This window comes from Hibiscus syriacus, unplaced genomic scaffold, assembly GCF_006381635.1.
Source record: "Hibiscus syriacus cultivar Baekdansim isolate YM2019G1 unplaced genomic scaffold, ASM638163v2 tig00111131_pilon, whole genome shotgun sequence".
In the NCBI taxonomy this organism is placed as follows: domain Eukaryota; kingdom Viridiplantae; phylum Streptophyta; class Magnoliopsida; order Malvales; family Malvaceae; genus Hibiscus; species Hibiscus syriacus.
This window is the reverse complement of record NW_024062991.1, coordinates 1,538,050-1,556,478: the sequence shown is the minus strand read 5'-3', so window position 1 is coordinate 1,556,478 and position 18,429 is coordinate 1,538,050. Positions and strand designations below refer to the sequence as shown.

Here is an 18,429-nt window from a genome sequence, read left to right as displayed (position 1 = left end):
CAGCGGAGTCGCCAAGCTGTCGCAACCGTCTTTCGGTTAGGCCCCGGAATTGGGCTTCGACTTGAAAAATGTGGATTGGGAGTCGCCACCGATCATTTATTTAAAACAAATGGGTTGATCGGATACCCTATTTCTTACCTGATCTGCGTCTTTCCAAAGATGTGTCGGGTTCGGGAGTCGGTTACGGTCAAGGAAGGATTAACACCCTTGAACCGCCCTTTCGGTACTACGTAATTTCTAGTTGTCTTTGATTAAGAAAATTGCAAGTTAAATTAAAAGGTAAAATTTGATCTGAATTACTTACCCTTAATGAGTTTACGGAAATACCCTTAAAAAATTAAAATAAGATGTTAAAAGAAAATAATAATAAAAGAAAATAACAAAACTAAAGAGTAAACCAAGGAAATAAATGAAACCAATAATAATAAACATAAAATAATTGGATGAAACAAATAAAAAAATGAAATTGAATAAAATAAAATAAATGAAGAAAAAAAAATATATATAAAAAAGAATAAAAAATGTAAAGTATTTTTTAAAAAAAGAAAAATAATAATAAGAACAAAGAAACAAAAAACATAATGAAAATAAATAAATAGTATAAATAAAATAAAAATATAAAAATATATAAAAATATAAAAATGTATGTATATATAATAAAATACTAAATAGTAACAATAATAAATAAATAAATAATAAATATACATATAATATTAACTAAAAAATAGTAATCATAGAAATATAAAATAAAATGAAGTAAAAATATATATATATATATATATATATAACGTTAGGAAAATATAGTAAAAAAACATAGTAAATAAGTAAACATAGATAAAAAAAATATATATATATATATATATATATATATATATAATAGAAAAAAATATAATATAACGTAAAGAAAATAAAAAAAATATAATAATAAATAAATAAAAAAATATATAAATATATATATATATATATATTTTATACATATAAATAATAAGGGTTAAATTAAAATAAAAAATGAATTAGGGGTCAAAATTAAAAGTCAATCGAAGAAAAAAAAACGACAAAACATGCGGATCCACACGATCCGTTTATAAAATCCGATAATTTTTCAAAAATACAAGCCTCGGGGACTAGATCTAAAAATAGATCACACTTCTCTCAATTTTCTTTCGAATCAAAACAAACAAGGGTAAGGAAAAATAACATGCGAATGTATGAACTTTACCTTTCAAAATATAAATGCTTCGAAAAATGGCTACGAGTTTATAGACACCATCCAACTTCTTGTTATTGAAGATGAGGTCATTCCTGTGGAGCCAAATCGTCCAAATAACCACAATGGGGAGGGTGGTCCAAACTAACCTTTGATGTGCTCCAATCGGGAGACTTTCATTCCACGATAACAAGAAGCTCTTAGGGTCGTTAGGCAGGACTGTCGAGATGCCCCGCAAGGCGAGTAAAGCCCCCCATATTTTCTAAGAGATCGAACACGAAAGAAAGAGATGTTAACAGTTTCTTGATGCAGCAAACAAAGAGGACAGATCGAAACCGTCACCACCCCTCTTTTCACGAGTTCCGCCCTAACAAGAATTCGCCTATGAAGTACTCTCCACGCGAACGACTCAACTCTATACGGAACAATATCTAGCCAAATAAATTTCCTCCGGTTAAAATCTGCTATGCTACTGGGAACCAGTAACTCAGCGACTGATTTTGTTGAATAAAGCTCGTCGCTTGAGCCGCTCCATTTTACCCAGTCCGAAGTTGAATACGAGCCTACAAATTTGTTGAGCAGCCGAAACATTGAATCCCATTGGACTCTTTCCCAATAAAAAATGATCCTCCTCAATGGTATAGACCAGCTCCAACCCGAATCATTATTGGAGCCGAAATCGGCAACCCAACCATTTTTATTTACTGGCAAAGCAAAAATTCTCGGGGAAAGGTCTTTGAGGGGACGGTTTCCGATCCAAACATCATGCCAAAAAAAAAGAAAGGAAATCATATTTTTTCTTTTAAGTACTTGACTCGTTAGGTAAAAGCGGCAGATCGGGGGTGGTGTTCAAAACCGACTTCAAGAAAACCTATGACACGATTGATTAGGGGTTCTTAATCTGGATTCTCAAAGAAATGAGGTTCGGAGCTCAGTGGTGTAAGTGGATATTCAGTTGCATCTCGTCGGCATCCATCTCTGTGCTTGTTAACGGATCCCCACTAACAGGTTTCAGCTGTCAAGACGGCTCAGACAGGGATATCCTATCATAATAATATATCTTTCCTTTCTTTTTTCCTTTCTAAAATTAAATCTCATTTTAACAAATAAATGTGAATTCCTTAAAAAATACATAGGAAAGATAAGAAAAAGGAAAGGTGTATTGGATGAGGTTTTCTCGAGTCCCCATGAAGTTCAGCTTTCTTGATTAATCTGTTATGTATTCATGTGTTCTTTTCATGTCAATCTGAATGTCTTCATATTATGTTATTTATTTTCTTTTTAACTCTTATGAGTTTCCCAAAATTTTTAGATTTTGCGCTGGGAAACCATAGAAAGTGAGGTGGATATATTGAAATCGAGGCTCTCACAGATTTATTACGATGATCTTCTAAAGGTGACTGCTTGTTCCAATGGTGTCATGGGTTTTAAATTTATCTTTCAAGTTAACGACAAATATTTCTGCTTTCATATTCAATCAGCTAAGAAAACCAATGGAATGTCTAGAAGAATGGCTTGATGCTGTATCTACAGCTAATATCCCTTGTGCTGTGGTTTCAAGTCTTGATCGAAGGAACATGGTTGATGCTTTAGAACTAATTGGCCTCAAGAAGTATTTCCAGGTTCAATGTCTCTAAAAATTTCATGAATCTCCTGTATGATGCAACTGATTGCTGCAGTTTTTTACCCTCTGAAGCCCAGTGGTTGTGCTGTTTAATATGCCATCAGGAGCTTGGCAGGTGGATAATGTCTATGCAACGTAATTCGCCATATGAAACTTCTCTCTTTGCTGTCTAGAGAGGCCAATTTTTTGCTTTTCCTGTCGACAATCTTTTCTAGTCTTTCCACTGTTAATGCTAAACTGTGCATTTTGGGGGGTAAATTGAATAACATATGGATGACCATGTGCATTGTGTAGTGTTCAATATGAAAAATCTGTTCTTTTTTGTTCCATTCTCAGATATGTTCCCAGGACCATTTAGTCAATGAAATGGTCAGCGCAAATAAGATTCCAATCTGCTAAAATTTCTTTAATTGTTCACAGGCAATAATTTCTGAGGAAAACGGAATGGGGTCGATATCTCATAGATTTCTATCTGCAGCTATGAAGGTATGTTCCATTTAAGATCACAACTTGGGATTATTTCCAATTATAGGGCATAGGCTTGAAGGCTTTCATATATGCCGGTCAAAGTTAGCATTTGCATTCTTCCAGTCCTGCCCTTATAGCAGAAGCATTATATTCTTTATAGCTGATGCCAACTGCAGTAGTAAAAAAAAAAGAGGGAAATGAGAACTATAGATTCCAATTTGGTTAAGATGGTTTCTGTAGGTTTTATTTATGTTAGTTTCCTTGTAATATATATATATATATAAAGTACCCACACTTGAATGCCTTTAATTTCCCATTGATTATATTGAAAATGGTGGGTGAGTCTTGTAAATCTGGAATATTCAACCATAATTGATGCCTATAGAGAAGAAAGAAACTATTGAAGTTAATTATAGAAGCTTCTTTTCTATGCTAATTAGTTCTCCACTTTTTGATATATTTCTTTTAATTCCTTGCAGTTGGATCGTAAACCATCAAAATGTGTAGTATTTGAGGATGATCCCCGTGGCATTACCGCAGCTCATAAATGTACTATGATGGCTGTGGCAATGATTAGCTCTCACCCTGCGTATGTGTTTCTTTCTACATAGAAACATGCTATCATTCCTACATGGACACACTTTAATTCCAACATTCGAAAGAAACCTATATTTAAAATTGTGATTAGTGCACTGAGCTCCCTTGTAATAAGAAGTCATCTGATATACCTCTTCTGATATAGCCTATAGGAAGCAAATAAAAAAACAAGGGTGTAATCCTTGGTATTTTACACTTAGGCTGGGCGTAAACCTCGAAGCATGGAAATTCTTTCTGTGTCGAGTGATTTTGAAACCAAAATTTAGAATATAAAGTTGCATGTATAGAAGAAAGAAAAAAGAAGCATTTAACAATTTTCTGCTTATTCTTCTATTCTTTGCTAGAAATGAAATTAGATTAACAAAGAAGGCATTTGGGATTGTACTCTTATTGTCCTTTTACTAGAGAAGTTATGTGCTATGTTGCCCTGGTTTTTCATTTTTCTTGAAGTATGGGGATTTGAGTCTCCAAATACAGGAAAATCCTTGAAATAATAGATACCCTTGTAGGACACTTAGCTGCATCCAACACTCACGCCCGAGTACATATGTCATTTGTACTGTCATGTTTCATGTCAAAACCTCCGCAGGAAGAAAATATTAGTCAAATAACAATCAAGACCTTGCTAAATGCCATAAACATATTGCATGACCAATTTTCTGCAATTTATTGATTTGTTATGCTTTGTTAATTAGTCATGATCAGATACGAAGAAAGGTGTTCTCTCACAATTGTGCACTTCCTAATCTTGTTTGTTGTTTTGGTTGGAAACTTGCAAATTGTGCACCCAAAAATTGGTCTGACATGAAAAAAACATGCAGGTATGATCTGGTGCAGGCTGATCTTGCAGTTGGTAGCTTTAACGAGCTTTCGGTGATTAATCTTCGAAGATTATTTGCTAACAAGGGTTCTACTTTCATGGACCGGCAAAAGCAGATCATAGAGAAAACTCCTCCGAGAAGGAAGCTTACAGTCGATACCATCTGAATCATTTTCTCCTTTCATTCCAAATTCGTCCCTGTAATTAAGAGACCGTGCAGGTAGGAGAGAGTTCTAGCATTTATGTTACTCCAACTCTAGATTGCATAGGGATTAGGGGATATGATCCTCTAGTGTATTGTGTTGGACGCAGATTCTTAGTTTGAGTAACATAGGTCTATATATTTAATTTTAAATTATGCTACTGTTAGGAATCATTCATCTGTTTGTACAGTGGGTTCTGTTATTACTTACAGATCTGGTGGATATTGGAAAATCCGGATGGCCAGGATCTTTTTACCTTGCAATGCTTTTAGCCAAAGTTATTTCTCTTCTATAATCTCATGCTTCAATATTTAGGCATGTTACTTACCCCTTGAACTCTGCAATTTTGTTATATGCTTATATCACAGTCTGCACCCATGAAAGCGCTTGCCCAGGTCACAGGCTAGCATATGAGTTGGCCAAACTTTTAGGATCATAACATTTGCATTTGTCCTCTCTAAACAAACCAACAAAATACGAAAACAGGGCAATGTAAAACCCCATCCTAAATCAACTCTATCCACTTTACTTTATCTTAACTGGACTCGAAGGTATCGAATACACATTATCCCCAATGCGGGTATACTTGGTTCTTTTTTTTATGTTTTTCTATATATTTGAAGGACCATATTTCCTATCTCATGTCCGAATGAGTATCGGAAATAAGTCTTGAACACAAATACTTTAAGAAAAATGATGATCGCATGACAAGCTATATACTCTTGAGAAACCCTCTTTTACATGCACCATTACCTCAACAGCTTCTTATCACATCTTCTTTGTGAACATCTTTTGCAGTAACAGTTTTTGAACCAGTTAGACTTCGCTGGAGCCCTTTATTATCCAGTGCTTTGCCTATCTCAAAACTTGATCGCCTCCTCCATATTGGTCACCCTTAAATTTAATTTCCGGTTCTCGTCCAGTTCTCTCGACAATTCTCTCCTAATCATAAACTTATTGCTACGTATATAGTAATACCACTAAAACTTAGACGGTATCATCCTGGGTGCGCACATGTCCGCAAAAAACAGACGTGCTGTAAGCCAAAGAACCAACAGGCATGGTCAAACAGAGAATAAAGAAATCAACAAGGAAAAAGCAAGGAGTAGCACGCAGAATGCATTGTCCAAAAAGAAACAATACAAGCTGATTTTGTAAACAAGGCAACTCAAAAACTGTTAAAATGAGCAAAAGCTGAGATGAGTTAGGAAAATTTATCTCACCGTTCTAGACTACCAGATCTACCACTTCAGAACACATAAATATGCAGATGCCTCATATAGGATTCTTAAACTGGAAGTTCTCCCATTGTTTCGTAACTCAAACAAGTGACAGGAGCACAAATTCATAGGCAGCGAAGTTATTTTGACTTAAAACTAGATTCTGCAACTGCAATTGGAATGAAACAGCACATTTTCTACTCAGTTTCCATAACTATACATCAGGTAACTTAACAGTTCATGCATGAAAGAACTTAAGCAGTTTCAGGCAAGAGTCCTCACAATAAATAAAGATGAAAGATCAAGGCATAAAGCAAAGATGAGGAAATTGAACAATATAGCTCCGGTTTCTTTCTTGTCTAGTTAAACCTATTCAGTTCAAATGAAACTTATTATAAACTAAGTTTTATTCTATTTGCGCCTTAGCGATATCTCCTCTAACATTGAACAATACAGCTATATTACTTGAACTTGAGTGTAGGCCATGGACACGTGTCCTATGCAGATATGTTAAACTTTTTCTAAGTGTTTCCATATGTTTGGAGGATCTGAGAGATATATCAATTCCATAGCCATATCCATATCATACATCAGATAGAAGTTCATTTTTGCCTTATCAGTAAGCAGAGGAAAGCAGAAAAACAATTTATTTTGGTCAAGTATGGTGTGACTTCTTTTCATTGTAAAACAAAGTTAAATGATCATATTACTATGGTCATTATGCACCATCCACTTCAAGAAGCAAAGTCAATTAACTAGAAACATCATGAGAGTAAAAGAATACCAAATTCCAAAGAAACATCAAAAGTTAACATCATCCTCATGTAAAATATTGCATGATTTTGTATCATAAAAAATAAGGTAATTAGTTTGACAGTAACATCTCATTCAATCCAGCTATCATACAAACATTCATGCTAATAAAACTCGGTTAACTTTACACTTTATTAGGGCTTCCACGACGATACTATGCACAAAAAGTGATTAAATCATACTCTACATGAACTCAGAAGGAGAACTGGAATCAGGTTTCCCATTGTCACCTAATCCTCCAGGATGCTGCAAATTTTGCAAAACTTCAGGAGGCAACCCGCCCAAACCAGCTGTTAAACCATCGTTTGCCAAACCATAAAACTGACAAAAGAGCCTAGCCATGACACCAAGAATCTGCATTTGATTCTGGCATGCTTCCATATGCATTTGCATCATTGCTTTCTCATGTTCAATCTGCAATCCCAACAACCTTTCCTTCCACTCCATGGCTTCCTCTTCGAGCTTCTCCTCCATTCTCCTCCTACTCTCCTCATCCAATTCTTTCTCCAACCTCAATCTTCTTTCACCTTCCTTCCAACCTCGAAACAGCTCCCTGTCCTCCAACTCCATTTCCCATTCCTCCATCCTCTCTTCCCTCTCACTCCATAGCTTTTCTTTGCCGAACTCCGATTCCCTCCTCTTTTGTTCCCTCTCCATCTCACCTTTCTCTCTCACAAACTCTCTTTCCTTCCTTTTCTCTTCCCTCCTCACCACCCCCTCTCTCAACTCCAATACTTGTGTTCCAAGCAATCCAAAACCCTTACTTCCTCCTACACCTTTCCTCGATTTTCGAACATGAGAAACACCGATATCTCCAAATTCTCTCTCCCCTCCGAACTCGCCCTCCGGACCTACCTTATCATCACCGCCATCATCCCCATCTCCAACGACACCGTCGTCTTCCTCTTCCTCCTCACTATCAATTGCAAACCCCAAGTCACAACAATCCTCAAACAAATCACTCTCGTTACCATTGCTTTCACTACCTTTCTTCCCTTTAACTTCAAGTTCCACATCGCCAAAAACCTCTTTACACTTTAAAAAATTTTCCCAATGATTCTCACCGTCTTTCCAATTGAACTCATCCTTCGAAATCCTAATCTTCTGCTTCACCCCCAAATACTGGTACCTCATGTTTTGAACCTTAATAGATACATCACGCCAAGACCACTTGAAAGGAAAAGTAATGGGATCTTGAAGATGATGAACTGAGTTAACATGGTCAGCTATGGGTTTGAATTTTTTCTCTCTGGTTTTGAGTTTGGACAAAGTTCCTGAATTGAGAAGATCAGAGTATTTGGATAAAAGGGTTTGTTCTTCAAGCTCCGACCACTTCTTACGTTTCATTTCGTAGGCTAAGATCTTATTGAAGAGTTTTGGTTTGGTTTTGAAAATTGTTCGAACAAAAAAAGGCTTGAACTTCGCAGGTTGTTTGAAAAAGGCTAAGGGCGGAACTCAGAAGTTGTTTTGATAGATTTGGGAATGATTTTTTCTCTCGTTCAAAGTGTAAAAGTTAAAATGCCATTAAAAAAGTAAAGTAAATAAACCAGTAAAAATAATAAAATAATGGTTTTGGCTTTGGCCAACAGTAAAGCTGAGGTGGCAAAAGGAGACGAGACGACTTTTGGAACATTTCTTTAGAAGATAACGTTTTTACCATTTCCTTATCCTTTTTTATATCTAAAACTCCAAAAACCCATCAATAATCCGACTGCAATGGAATCAGCTCTGGATAGAGATTTAAAACCCAGCTTCAAAATCAAACTCAAAGATTGTAACTTTTTCAAGCTGTTCTAATTGGAACCCCAAAACAATGTCTTGTACCTCAGTTTCTTCTTTTACCCCTTCTCTCTTTTCCCCTTCAAAACATTCTTCTTTGTCAAATCATAAGCTCAGACTCATCCAATGTTCTGTTGGTGGTACTTTTTTTAAATTTTAATTTAAAATTTAGTGTTCAACTTAAGATTTTTTTTGTTAATTTGTCGTTTGATGTGAGATTTTCTGGGTTCTTTTCGCTACTAAGACCAAGTCAAAATTTTTGAAGATCAGAAAAGTAGGAGCTTAAGCATGGGAACCTCTCTGTCTAAGCTGGATTGCGTTAGTTAATGTGTTTTAGTTATGGATTAATGGACTAATAGAGATGGAACTACTTTTTAAGTGCATGAAGCTCATTTCTTGTCTCGAATTCTTTGTGGAAAAGATGCTTGAAGTTATCAGTGAGCTAATCTCAGATGTGGGAATTAGCTTTCATTGTTAGATTTGATTTTGAATAGGGATTAATTATAATTCATGACTTTCTGCTTAAGTATTGGGAGTGGTAATGCTGAAGGGTAGAACTAGGAATGCTTTGAAAATTGAAACCATAATTAGGTATTATATGATGAAACCATTACACTATGATAGGACAATGGCTTGCTTGCAAAAGATCTATTTTCTTTATTCATGTCTGTTGTTGTTCTTAATTTTTACTGGTTATGCTACAAAGTACCAAACTTGAGTAGCGTGCTTGTCAAGTAATGCACGGTCATAACCATGCTTTGCTATCATGGCATGTTCGATGTTGATGATTGAGATAGTGTAGATAGTATTTGTCCGATTGAAATTACTGTCAATTTATTTCAGCCTGACATAGTTGTTCCATACGTTTGATCCCCTTGTATCTGAGCATTGCTTGTTTTGATTAACAAAATCATTTACATTGATATTCTGTTCTTCTCATAAGCATCAACTATTCTCTTTGATCAGACCTGGCGGCATTTTTTTTACCTATATCTATGTTTTGCTGAAAATTGCTGAGTTATAGATTTTATTTGTAAAATTCTTATTTAGGAACTGTTGTAGAACTGAAAGCAACTGCTGCTTCTGAACCCCTGTTACTCAACGCTGTTCCAGGGCAAGATGTTGAAAGACCACCAGTTTGGCTTATGAGGCAAGCAGGGAGGTACATGAAGGCTGGTTTTCAAATCAATGTGCTTCAAAAGAAATTTTTTATGTGCTGCATTTGCTTCGGATATTGCATGCCTCAACTGTAATGTCTGCTTCATGTTTCTGTTATCAAACCCCTTTTTGAAAATGCAAAAAGAAGGGGGAAGGGATTTACCTGTTGTTTCTTATGTTAATCTAATTGAAGGGATCTACCTGTTGCATTTTTTCCCTTTTCTTCAAATCTTATGCTTTGATGCCATCTTTTGTATAACTTTTGACTTCTATGCATGTTATATATATTCATTACACTTGCTCTTTTATTGTAATTTCAATGTTTGTATCTCCTTTTTGCATCTTAAAGAAGAGAACAGGTCATTTCTATTTGTTTCATTTTCCATTTCCTTTTCAATTTTGTCTTATTTTGAATGTTTCATATTGTAGAGCTACCAAATAATCTGTGAAAAATATCCCTCCTTTCGTGAAAGATCAGAAAATGTTGACCTTGTTGTTGAAATTTCACTGCAGCCATGGAATGTTTTCTGGCCAGATGGAGTAAGAAAATTTCTTTTCTAATCCCTTTTAATTATTATTCTTGAATGAACATTTCTGATTTTCATTTTATTATTCTTGGTTAAAACCCCCATAGTTCCATATTTTGGGTATCAATAGTCTTTAATTGACTTGTGTGTTCTCGTGACAAGAAAGCCAACCACAACATGCACCTCCTCCTCTTCTTGTATTCCTGTTGCTCTTTGCATATGCAAATTATAATATTTTTGAATCATTGTGTATTGTGACAGGTCATTTTATTCTCTGATGTTCTCACTCCGCTCTCTGGGATGAACATACCTTTCGACATTGTCAAAGGTAAAGGTCCGATAATCTTCGACCCTATAGCCACTGCTGCTGATGTTGATCAAGTGAGAGAATTCAGTCCTGAGGAGTCCGTTCCTTATGTTGGCGAAGCATTGACAATCTTGCAGAAAGAGGTTTACATTGACATTTCTTATATTATCATCCAAAATTGGGTTTCTTATGTTTCACATGATTTCAGGGCAGTATACGGTAGGAAAACATTGATGTAACATGATATTTTCCACATACATCAATTTAACATTCAGAATCTTCTTAGGCAGAAAAGACAAACAAATAATGGCATTAAACAACCAATTTTAATGAATTAGAGAGTTGGTTAACCTTAATGTTCCCAAACAGAAAGGCTACCCATTAGGCCTATCTCCTTTAGTATTTTGCTCCGATGATAACTAATTGAATATGAAATTGTTACCCCTAACCCTTTCACAATCCTTTGCATCAGCCTTCTATGGTCTGAAGTATGTTATTATCTGGATTTTGCTGTCATTTTGTCCTACCATTTTATACAAGGATGTTGTATGATTTTTTATAGCTCGGGAAACTTCGATAATACTCTTGCCTACTTAATCCTGCATTCAAGAAATTTTAAAGCATGTAGCCTCACCCCCTTTCTTCATTTTGCCAGGTAGATAACAAAGCTGCAGTTTTGGGTTTTGTTGGCGCTCCGTTCACTCTAGCATCATATGTGGTTGAAGGTGGTTCATCGAAGAACTTCACCAAAATAAAATGTTTGGCCTTCTCTCAGCCCACGGTAGTTTTAGTTCTCTTTTTCTAGCATCTCAGATCAACTAGGATGAAGTTTGTCCTTTTCTTCTTAGTTTGGTGTTAAAGAGTGATGTAAGAGTTTTCTGTCTGCATCGGAATTTAATTGCCAGCGAACAATTTTATTACCTCGGGTCAAAGTGACCTCTTTTTCCTCCTACAGGTACTTCATTCCTTGCTTCAGAAATTCGCAACCTCCATGACAAAGTACATTCGGTACCAAGCCGACAATGGAGCTCAAGCTGTTCAATTATTTGACTCTTGGGCAACAAAATTAAGTCCGGTCGATTTTGAGGAGTTCAGCCTGCCATATTTGAAGCAAATTGTAGATGCTGTAAAACAAACCCATCCGGATCTTCCTCTAATCCTTTATGCAACCGGATCTGGGGGCCTGTTAGAAAGGCTAGCTTTAACCGGTGTTGATGTAGTTAGCTTAGATTGGACCGTTGACATGGCTGAAGGTAGAAGGCGACTCGGACATGATATTGCCGTCCAGGGAAACGTTGATCCTGGAATACTTTTTGGTTCAAAGGATTTCATCACCAATCGGATACATGATACCGTGACAAAAGCTGGTAAAGGGAAACACATATTGAATCTCGGTCACGGGATTAAAGTAGGTACCCCCGAGGAAAATGTTGCCCATTTCTTTGAGGTTGCTAAAGCAATCAGGTACTAAAATCAATACTGGATTTAACTAATTTCCTACCAAGTTTATGCATCTTCAGGTTATTTTTTACAGCCCTTGATTGTTCCATTTGTATTTAATTGTTCCGTGAAATTGTTGACAACATCGATTCCCAACATGCATCTATGTTACTCAAACTCGAGTGAGAGTCATGATGCAAGTTTGCATTCGAAACGTTTCAAATGTGCCGCACATGAATACTTAAAGAAAAATGGTGAGTTGGAGTAGCATAAACTTAGATAAATATACCCTTCATACTAAACCTTTTTATAAAATGGCCATGATATCAAGATGAGACAGAAAATACAATCTTTGATCCCATACCATTGCAGAGTGAAAAAAAAAACTGCTGATCAGATTGATAATAGCTTTGGACTTCTATACAGCTTAAAATGATGAATACACTGCCGTTTGAGAAATATGATGATGAGTTTAATATTAGGCAGAATAAAAGATGCCAAAAAGAACTGAAGATTCCAGACTCAGTCAGCTTAGCTTATAAAAGTCACTTTGTCAAGCAAAGAATCCGATCCCTGGTTTAATCATTTGAGTTTAGCTTTAAAACTATAAATTATAGGTTAGTTACCTACTGGTTTGTTTGCTAGTAATGAAGTGTCCTGATTATGAATTTTTAGGCTTACGAGTCATATCATAATATGTAGTTAAAAATGCTTGGCAACTTCCACTAAATACCAAGCCTGAATATATAATTTCAGACCTTCCGATCGCCAATTCCTCTTAGCAAATATGCTAATGCCACCTTGTATACATGATTGGTGAGGTCTAGCTGTACAAATGGTGCACATCCAGGGAATTTTTTTTAACTCCAAATCTTGAATCAATTAAGAAAGTTCAACTTGAATGTGTTTTAAAACCCTGTTTGATTCCAAATTGCATTTGCATGGCCTTTTTTTTATTTATCCCCTCTATGATTTGACAAGGATATTGAAAGAAGAAATGGAAGGAAAAGACTACTAGCAATCATGAGGGCTCAGCCCTTGAGAACAATGGGGCCAACAAGGACTTACCAACACCGTAATCACACAAAAATATAGCCTAAATTTTCAACCCTGTCTTGATGACACACCAATAATAAAAGTGCAATCAAGACTAACTGGTTTCATTTTGTCCACCAATTCATATTTCATGATGTCATCTGAGAACTAGTGGTCTGCAATGGCAAACCAGTATTGGATCCCAAGATCAAGAGTCTACTTTGTAGAATCAATACCGCTACTCAACAACAGTTCCGATTTTCATTCTTTCATGAATGGCTGTATCTTGTTTAAACAAGAAAAAGAAAAAGAAAAGTTTGGTTTTTCAAAAGTAAAACCTGCCATTTCAGAAAAAAAAAAAGAGAGAAAAAGGAGAAGTTTTGTTTTCATTCTAAAAAGAAAACAAAAAAATATGGGGTCAAGTTGTTTCTTTCCCTTTTATATCAAGCATGACTTTGTTTGAATTTTGAAGCAAAAAGTAGAACATTTGAAGTATATTCCGACAGTCAATTCCCAAAGTAGCCTATGATGTTTTTTTTTTCACCATTCACCACTGCAAACTGCAAAGCTTGTCAGTTTTGACTGCAGTGGAAAATTCAGGCTTTTCTCCTAACCACACCTTAATTAGAGAGGCCTTTCTTTATATAGTTCAAAACCATGATTCCCCTACATCTCATTACATTCATTGTATTTGCAACATTTGTGTCTTTCATCTCTGAAAACTCCCCCCCCGCCCACCACCACCACCACCCCCGCCGCCACCACCTCCTCATCTAAAGGCCATCTTCCTCTCAAAACTTAGTTTATCTCTTTTTCCTTTTCCTTCAAAAGTAAGTTTTAAGTTCTTTCTTTCGAAATTCATTGCTTTCTCTTTACGTCAGTTTTATGGTAGAGTTTTCTTTTTTGAATCATGTTCATTCAGTGATGCTGGTGGATTTTAAATGATTCTTTCTGTTTTTTTTAAATCTAAGCTAACTTGAATCCAATGTTCGCCTTTAAATGTGATCAAGAAACAATTTCTCTGATATCTTTGCTTTGCCTTTGTTCATACGTGTTATTTCTTCATTTGAATATCTTCATTTCTTTGATTATGTTGATGAAATATCGTGTTAACTTTACGAGTTTGGTTCCACACCTTTCGGCTTATTTTCCAGTATCCACAGGAGAGAGCTTCATAAGTGTGATTTTCTGAAACTAAGATGAATTGTAAAAGACTAGCTGCTAAGTTTATTTTACAACAGCCTTATTCTACCATATGATCCATGATTTCAGCAGTTTATGTGGCCCATGTAGTTATCTGCTATGAATTCTAATGGCTATGGCTGTTATTTAGCGATTCGGTTCTCTCCAATATCGATATCCACCGTAATTGATTATGAAAACATTGATTATGTTTGCAACTGCTATAAATGCATCGAGAAAATAGCTAATCTAATTAAGTCATTTAAAATGTTATTGTGTTCATCACCTTAAACTCTAGGCCTACAAGTAAATCCAATCCTACAAGGGACTCAAAGCTGGACATCTAGGACTGAAGTGTGAAATTTTAATCGAACATGTTGTGTTTGATGGCTGACATGGTATCACTGGTTACCAAAAGATAGTTGAGAAATTTGATGCATCATTGCATTTTTTCTATCTTTGTTTTGTTCTAATATTTATAGTGATTTTTCCCTTCAGAGGCATGAATTCAGTATGTAAAGTATGTATGTAATGCTTTCGGGCTGATTGAATAATTGTGACCTGCCTCTTTATTGTGTCTTCCAGAGAGCATCCCAACAGGACCAGGGAATGCAGAAAAATGTGCTTGCATCCGCTTCTGAATTACCTGTATTCATTCTCGATGACTTTGGATGCTCAACATACAGAAGATTCATTCCCTGTGTCCCAATGCATAATAGAGTTGAAACTGAAATCTCTGTCGTGTTAAATGGATGACCTTGTTGAAGACGATCGAGTTCTCCAGTAGCTACTCCTGCACTTCAGACGATAATATATATACATATAATTACTGCAGGAGATAAAACTCAATTGGAGTGTGTTAAGATTTGAACTTTAGAATGGACAATAAAGGGAAGGTGTTGATGCAAAAGTACGAGTTCGGAAGATTTTTAGGGCAGGGAAACTTTTCCAAAGTTTACCATGCAAAGAACATCGAAACCAGCCAGAGTGTGGCAATTAAGGTCATTGACAAGGAGAAGGTTTTGAAGGTAGGGATGATCGATCAAACAAAGAGGGAGATATCGGGTATGAGCCTGGTTAAACATGCGAATATCTTGAAGCTTTATGAGGTGATGGCTAGCCAGACCAAGATTTACTTTGTTATGGAATATGCCAAAGGTGGTGAACTCTTCAACATGTTATCAAAAGGGAAGTTGAGAGAAGACACGGCAAGGAAGTATTTCCAACAACTCATCAGTGCAGTTGATTTTTGCCACAGCCGAGGTGTTAATCATTGTGATTTGAAGCCGGAAAACTTACTCCTTGATGGAAACGGAATTCTTAAAGTATCAGATTTCGGTTTGAGTGCCCTTGCCGAGTGTAAGCATCAAGATGGGCTACTCCACACAGCTTGTGGAACCCCTACCTATGTAGCTCCTGAAGTTTTAAACAGTAAGGGTTACGATGGAGCCAAAGCTGATATCTGGTCATGTGGGGTGATTCTCTATGTTATGCTGGCTGGTTATCTTCAATTTCATGATACCAGTCTAATAGCAATCTACAGGAAAATAAGCAAGGCAGACTACAAATTTCCCAATTGGTTTTCACCTCAAGTCACCAAACTGCTGTCAAGAATCCTCACCCCGAATCCTAAATCTAGGAATGACAAATCCGTGGTTCAGAAAGGGATTTAACTCGAAACCAGCCGATATTGCTGCAGTTTTTAGTTGTGAGACTAACTACAATGCATTTGAAGCAAAGAAGGGCATGGCTAAACTCTCAAATTGGAATGCCTTTGACATTATTTCTTTATCGAGCGAACTTGATTTGTCCGGATTATTCGTAGAAAATGAAGAGAAGAAGGAAGTTCAATTTACTTCAACGCATACGTTCTCTGCCACAACATCTAAACTAGAGGACATTGCTCAGGATTTAAAGTTGAAAGTTAAGAAGCACGGTGGAGTGATGAAAATGGAAGGATTTGACGGATGTCAAAGAGGCACATTGGCTATGGAGGCTGAGATATTCGAGTTTACACGATCTTTCCACTTGGTGGAGCTGAGGAAATCCAGTGGTGACAGTGACACATTGGAGTTTCAAAAGACTTTAAAACAGGATGTTAGACCAGCTCTCAAGAACATTGTTTGGGCTTGGCCGTCCTAACCGTATTCAAGTTTATTTGCAGAATTTAATGTTCATCTTTGTCCAATCATTGTTTGGCAATTCAAAGCTGGGTGTTGTTTACTTTTCTTTTTGTTAATATTCATTTGGTGGTGTTTCTTCTTCATAGCATTGAATGATATCATGGTTCAGTTGTGTTGGTTTTATCCTTCGCCTGCTTCCCTTTTGGTTTTCTTAATTTCACCTCTGCTTCAGCAGAGTTAATCCACGGGTGACACAAAGGCAAGTGTCTGTTTAACGCCACAAGAAGTGGTTACTGTGTTTGTGGACCCATCGTTGTTTGGCAATTCAAAGCCTTGCTTTTCAATTCTTTTTGCATGCTCTATGAAACTCGTATCGGTAATTATTTCTAAACTCGAACCGAATGCAGTCAAAAGACAATTGAATAAGATTCAAATAACTCATTTAAGGAACCAGAAGGCCGATAATAAATAATTTCGAGTTAGTGATTAATTGGTAATTCAATTAGTCTCATGACCTCTAAATTCTTATTTTTCTCGTTAAAAATATTAATATTATAAATGTTTGAAAAGGAAATTATAAAAATACCCTTATAGAGTAAAAAGAGCCCAAATTATCTATATTTGATCCAATATAAAAATCTTAATGTCATAAAATCATCATTTTCTCTCTTATTGAATTAGTTACTAAGAATTCTTCAAGAATAAAAAATGTTCATGATAATCTGGATAATGAAATCACTCGTGTTATATCTGAATCTGGATAATCTAGATAAGAATACCTTTCATATGCACCCAAATCCTAAATGATCATAAAAATCAATTTTTAAATGTTTGTTTAGATTTGTTAGTAATCAAACCCTTCTTATAGGGACATTGTATATGAAATTTGATCAATCTACAGAAGTTCTATATTTCCCCCTTTCTGCTAACCATTAAGTCCCTCTAAAAAGTAATTGAATCTTCTAGTGTTTTCTTTGTATTGTATATGACTAATTTATATGCTTTGAAGTATGATTGTTTTATCTGTTTTGATTTATGAAAGAATTATCTGATGAAAATTCTAATCCATGATTTATTGATTTTCAAACTATGTTTACCTAATATATGGCCTCTGATTACCGATTTTATTGAGAAATATAAACACGTCTGATACTACTGTTTACTATTTGAAATTGATTTACTGGGTACTATTTGGGATGTGACATGGAGTTCTATAGGTTCAGCTCCGATCAAGTTGGTAATTCCTTATGGATCTAAGGTGACTCTTAGGTGGGCTTCAGGCCTAATGGACATAGAGTAAGACATTAGGGATCCTAAGGCACTTCCTTAGAATGACTTCTTTGTTTTTTGCTTAAGGTAAGTCCATATGGACATGAGGCACACTCCTCAGGTGGCTCATACACTTCGTCTAGGGTAAGTCCTTATAAACTTAAGGTGATCCCTTAGGTTGGCTCCTATGCCCAATGTGCCTAGGGTAAGTCCTTATGGATGTAGTTTTGGAGAACTGTATATCGGTGTTCGGGTGGAGGGTATTACAGTGGTTTTAAAATCTGTTTTCCTGAAATAAACTACTACTATTATTTTTAAACTATATGAAAGCTTATTTTTAGTTTCATGGGAATACACTAGACACTCGTTTTCAATATCTTGAATATGTATCTTTGAATGCTTCATCTGAACAATAGGTTTCTCGACTGTTATCTAAAGATTTAATTAATGAACCTCAACTCACCACTAGAACATGTATAAGCTTGAATCAATAAGAAAGCTTTATGTCTTGTAATATATCTATTTTTCTTTTAGCATCATCTAATAATTTTGTATTATTGAGCTTTCTCAAAGCTCACTTTGTTACTCACCATTTCAGGTTAAAAGAATTGATCATGTGTAGTATCAACATCAGTAGTGGGAGTTCCTTCGGCGTTA

At 35.8% G+C, this 18,429-nt stretch overlaps 2 protein-coding genes and 1 pseudogene across 3 annotated transcripts; all 3 read left to right on the top strand.

Annotated features, from left to right (window-relative positions):
- The first annotated feature begins 2,320 nt into the window (after positions 1 to 2,320).
- LOC120154514 (5-amino-6-(5-phospho-D-ribitylamino)uracil phosphatase, chloroplastic-like) lies at positions 2,321 to 5,209 on the top strand. Of its 2 annotated transcripts, XM_039166235.1 has the most exons (6): positions 2,403 to 2,421; positions 2,520 to 2,603; positions 2,689 to 2,829; positions 3,252 to 3,317; positions 3,779 to 3,888; positions 4,718 to 5,209. In XM_039166235.1, exons 3-6 carry the CDS (start codon positions 2,701 to 2,703, stop codon positions 4,881 to 4,883), a joined length of 471 nt encoding a protein of 156 aa, XP_039022166.1. In that variant the 5' UTR covers positions 2,403 to 2,421; positions 2,520 to 2,603; positions 2,689 to 2,700; the 3' UTR covers positions 4,884 to 5,209. The 2 variants fall into 2 exon arrangements, with proteins under 2 accessions (XP_039022165.1, XP_039022166.1); XM_039166234.1 differs by having other exon boundaries at positions 2,321 to 2,603.
- Positions 5,210 to 8,587: 3,378 nt separating this feature from the next.
- LOC120154537 lies at positions 8,588 to 16,583 on the top strand (annotated as a pseudogene).
- Positions 8,610 to 12,253, top strand: LOC120154538 (uroporphyrinogen decarboxylase-like). Its single transcript, XM_039166251.1, has 6 exons — positions 8,610 to 8,871; positions 9,782 to 9,903; positions 10,319 to 10,429; positions 10,678 to 10,866; positions 11,379 to 11,504; positions 11,679 to 12,253. Exons 1-6 carry the CDS (start codon positions 8,766 to 8,768, stop codon positions 12,192 to 12,194), a joined length of 1,170 nt encoding a protein of 389 aa, XP_039022182.1. The 5' UTR covers positions 8,610 to 8,765; the 3' UTR covers positions 12,195 to 12,253.
- Positions 16,584 to 18,429: the final 1,846 nt, after the last annotated feature.

Bases quoted from the DNA above. Each gene is read 5' to 3' on its own strand.
- LOC120154538 (XM_039166251.1), top strand. From the start codon at position 8,766: ATGTCTTGTACCTCAGTTTCTTCTTTTACCCCTTCTCTCTTTTCCCCT. The intron at 10,430-10,677 runs GTAAGAAAATTT...GTATTGTGACAG, and splicing joins ATGTTTTCTGGCCAGATGGA to GTCATTTTATTCTCTGATGT. The intron at 11,505-11,678 runs GTAGTTTTAGTT...TTCCTCCTACAG, and splicing joins TGGCCTTCTCTCAGCCCACG to GTACTTCATTCCTTGCTTCA.
- LOC120154514 (XM_039166234.1), top strand. From the start codon at position 2,701: ATGGAATGTCTAGAAGAATGGCTTGATGCTGTATCTACAGCTAATATC. The intron at 2,830-3,251 runs GTTCAATGTCTC...AATTGTTCACAG, and splicing joins GCCTCAAGAAGTATTTCCAG to GCAATAATTTCTGAGGAAAA. The intron at 3,318-3,778 runs GTATGTTCCATT...AATTCCTTGCAG, and splicing joins TTCTATCTGCAGCTATGAAG to TTGGATCGTAAACCATCAAA.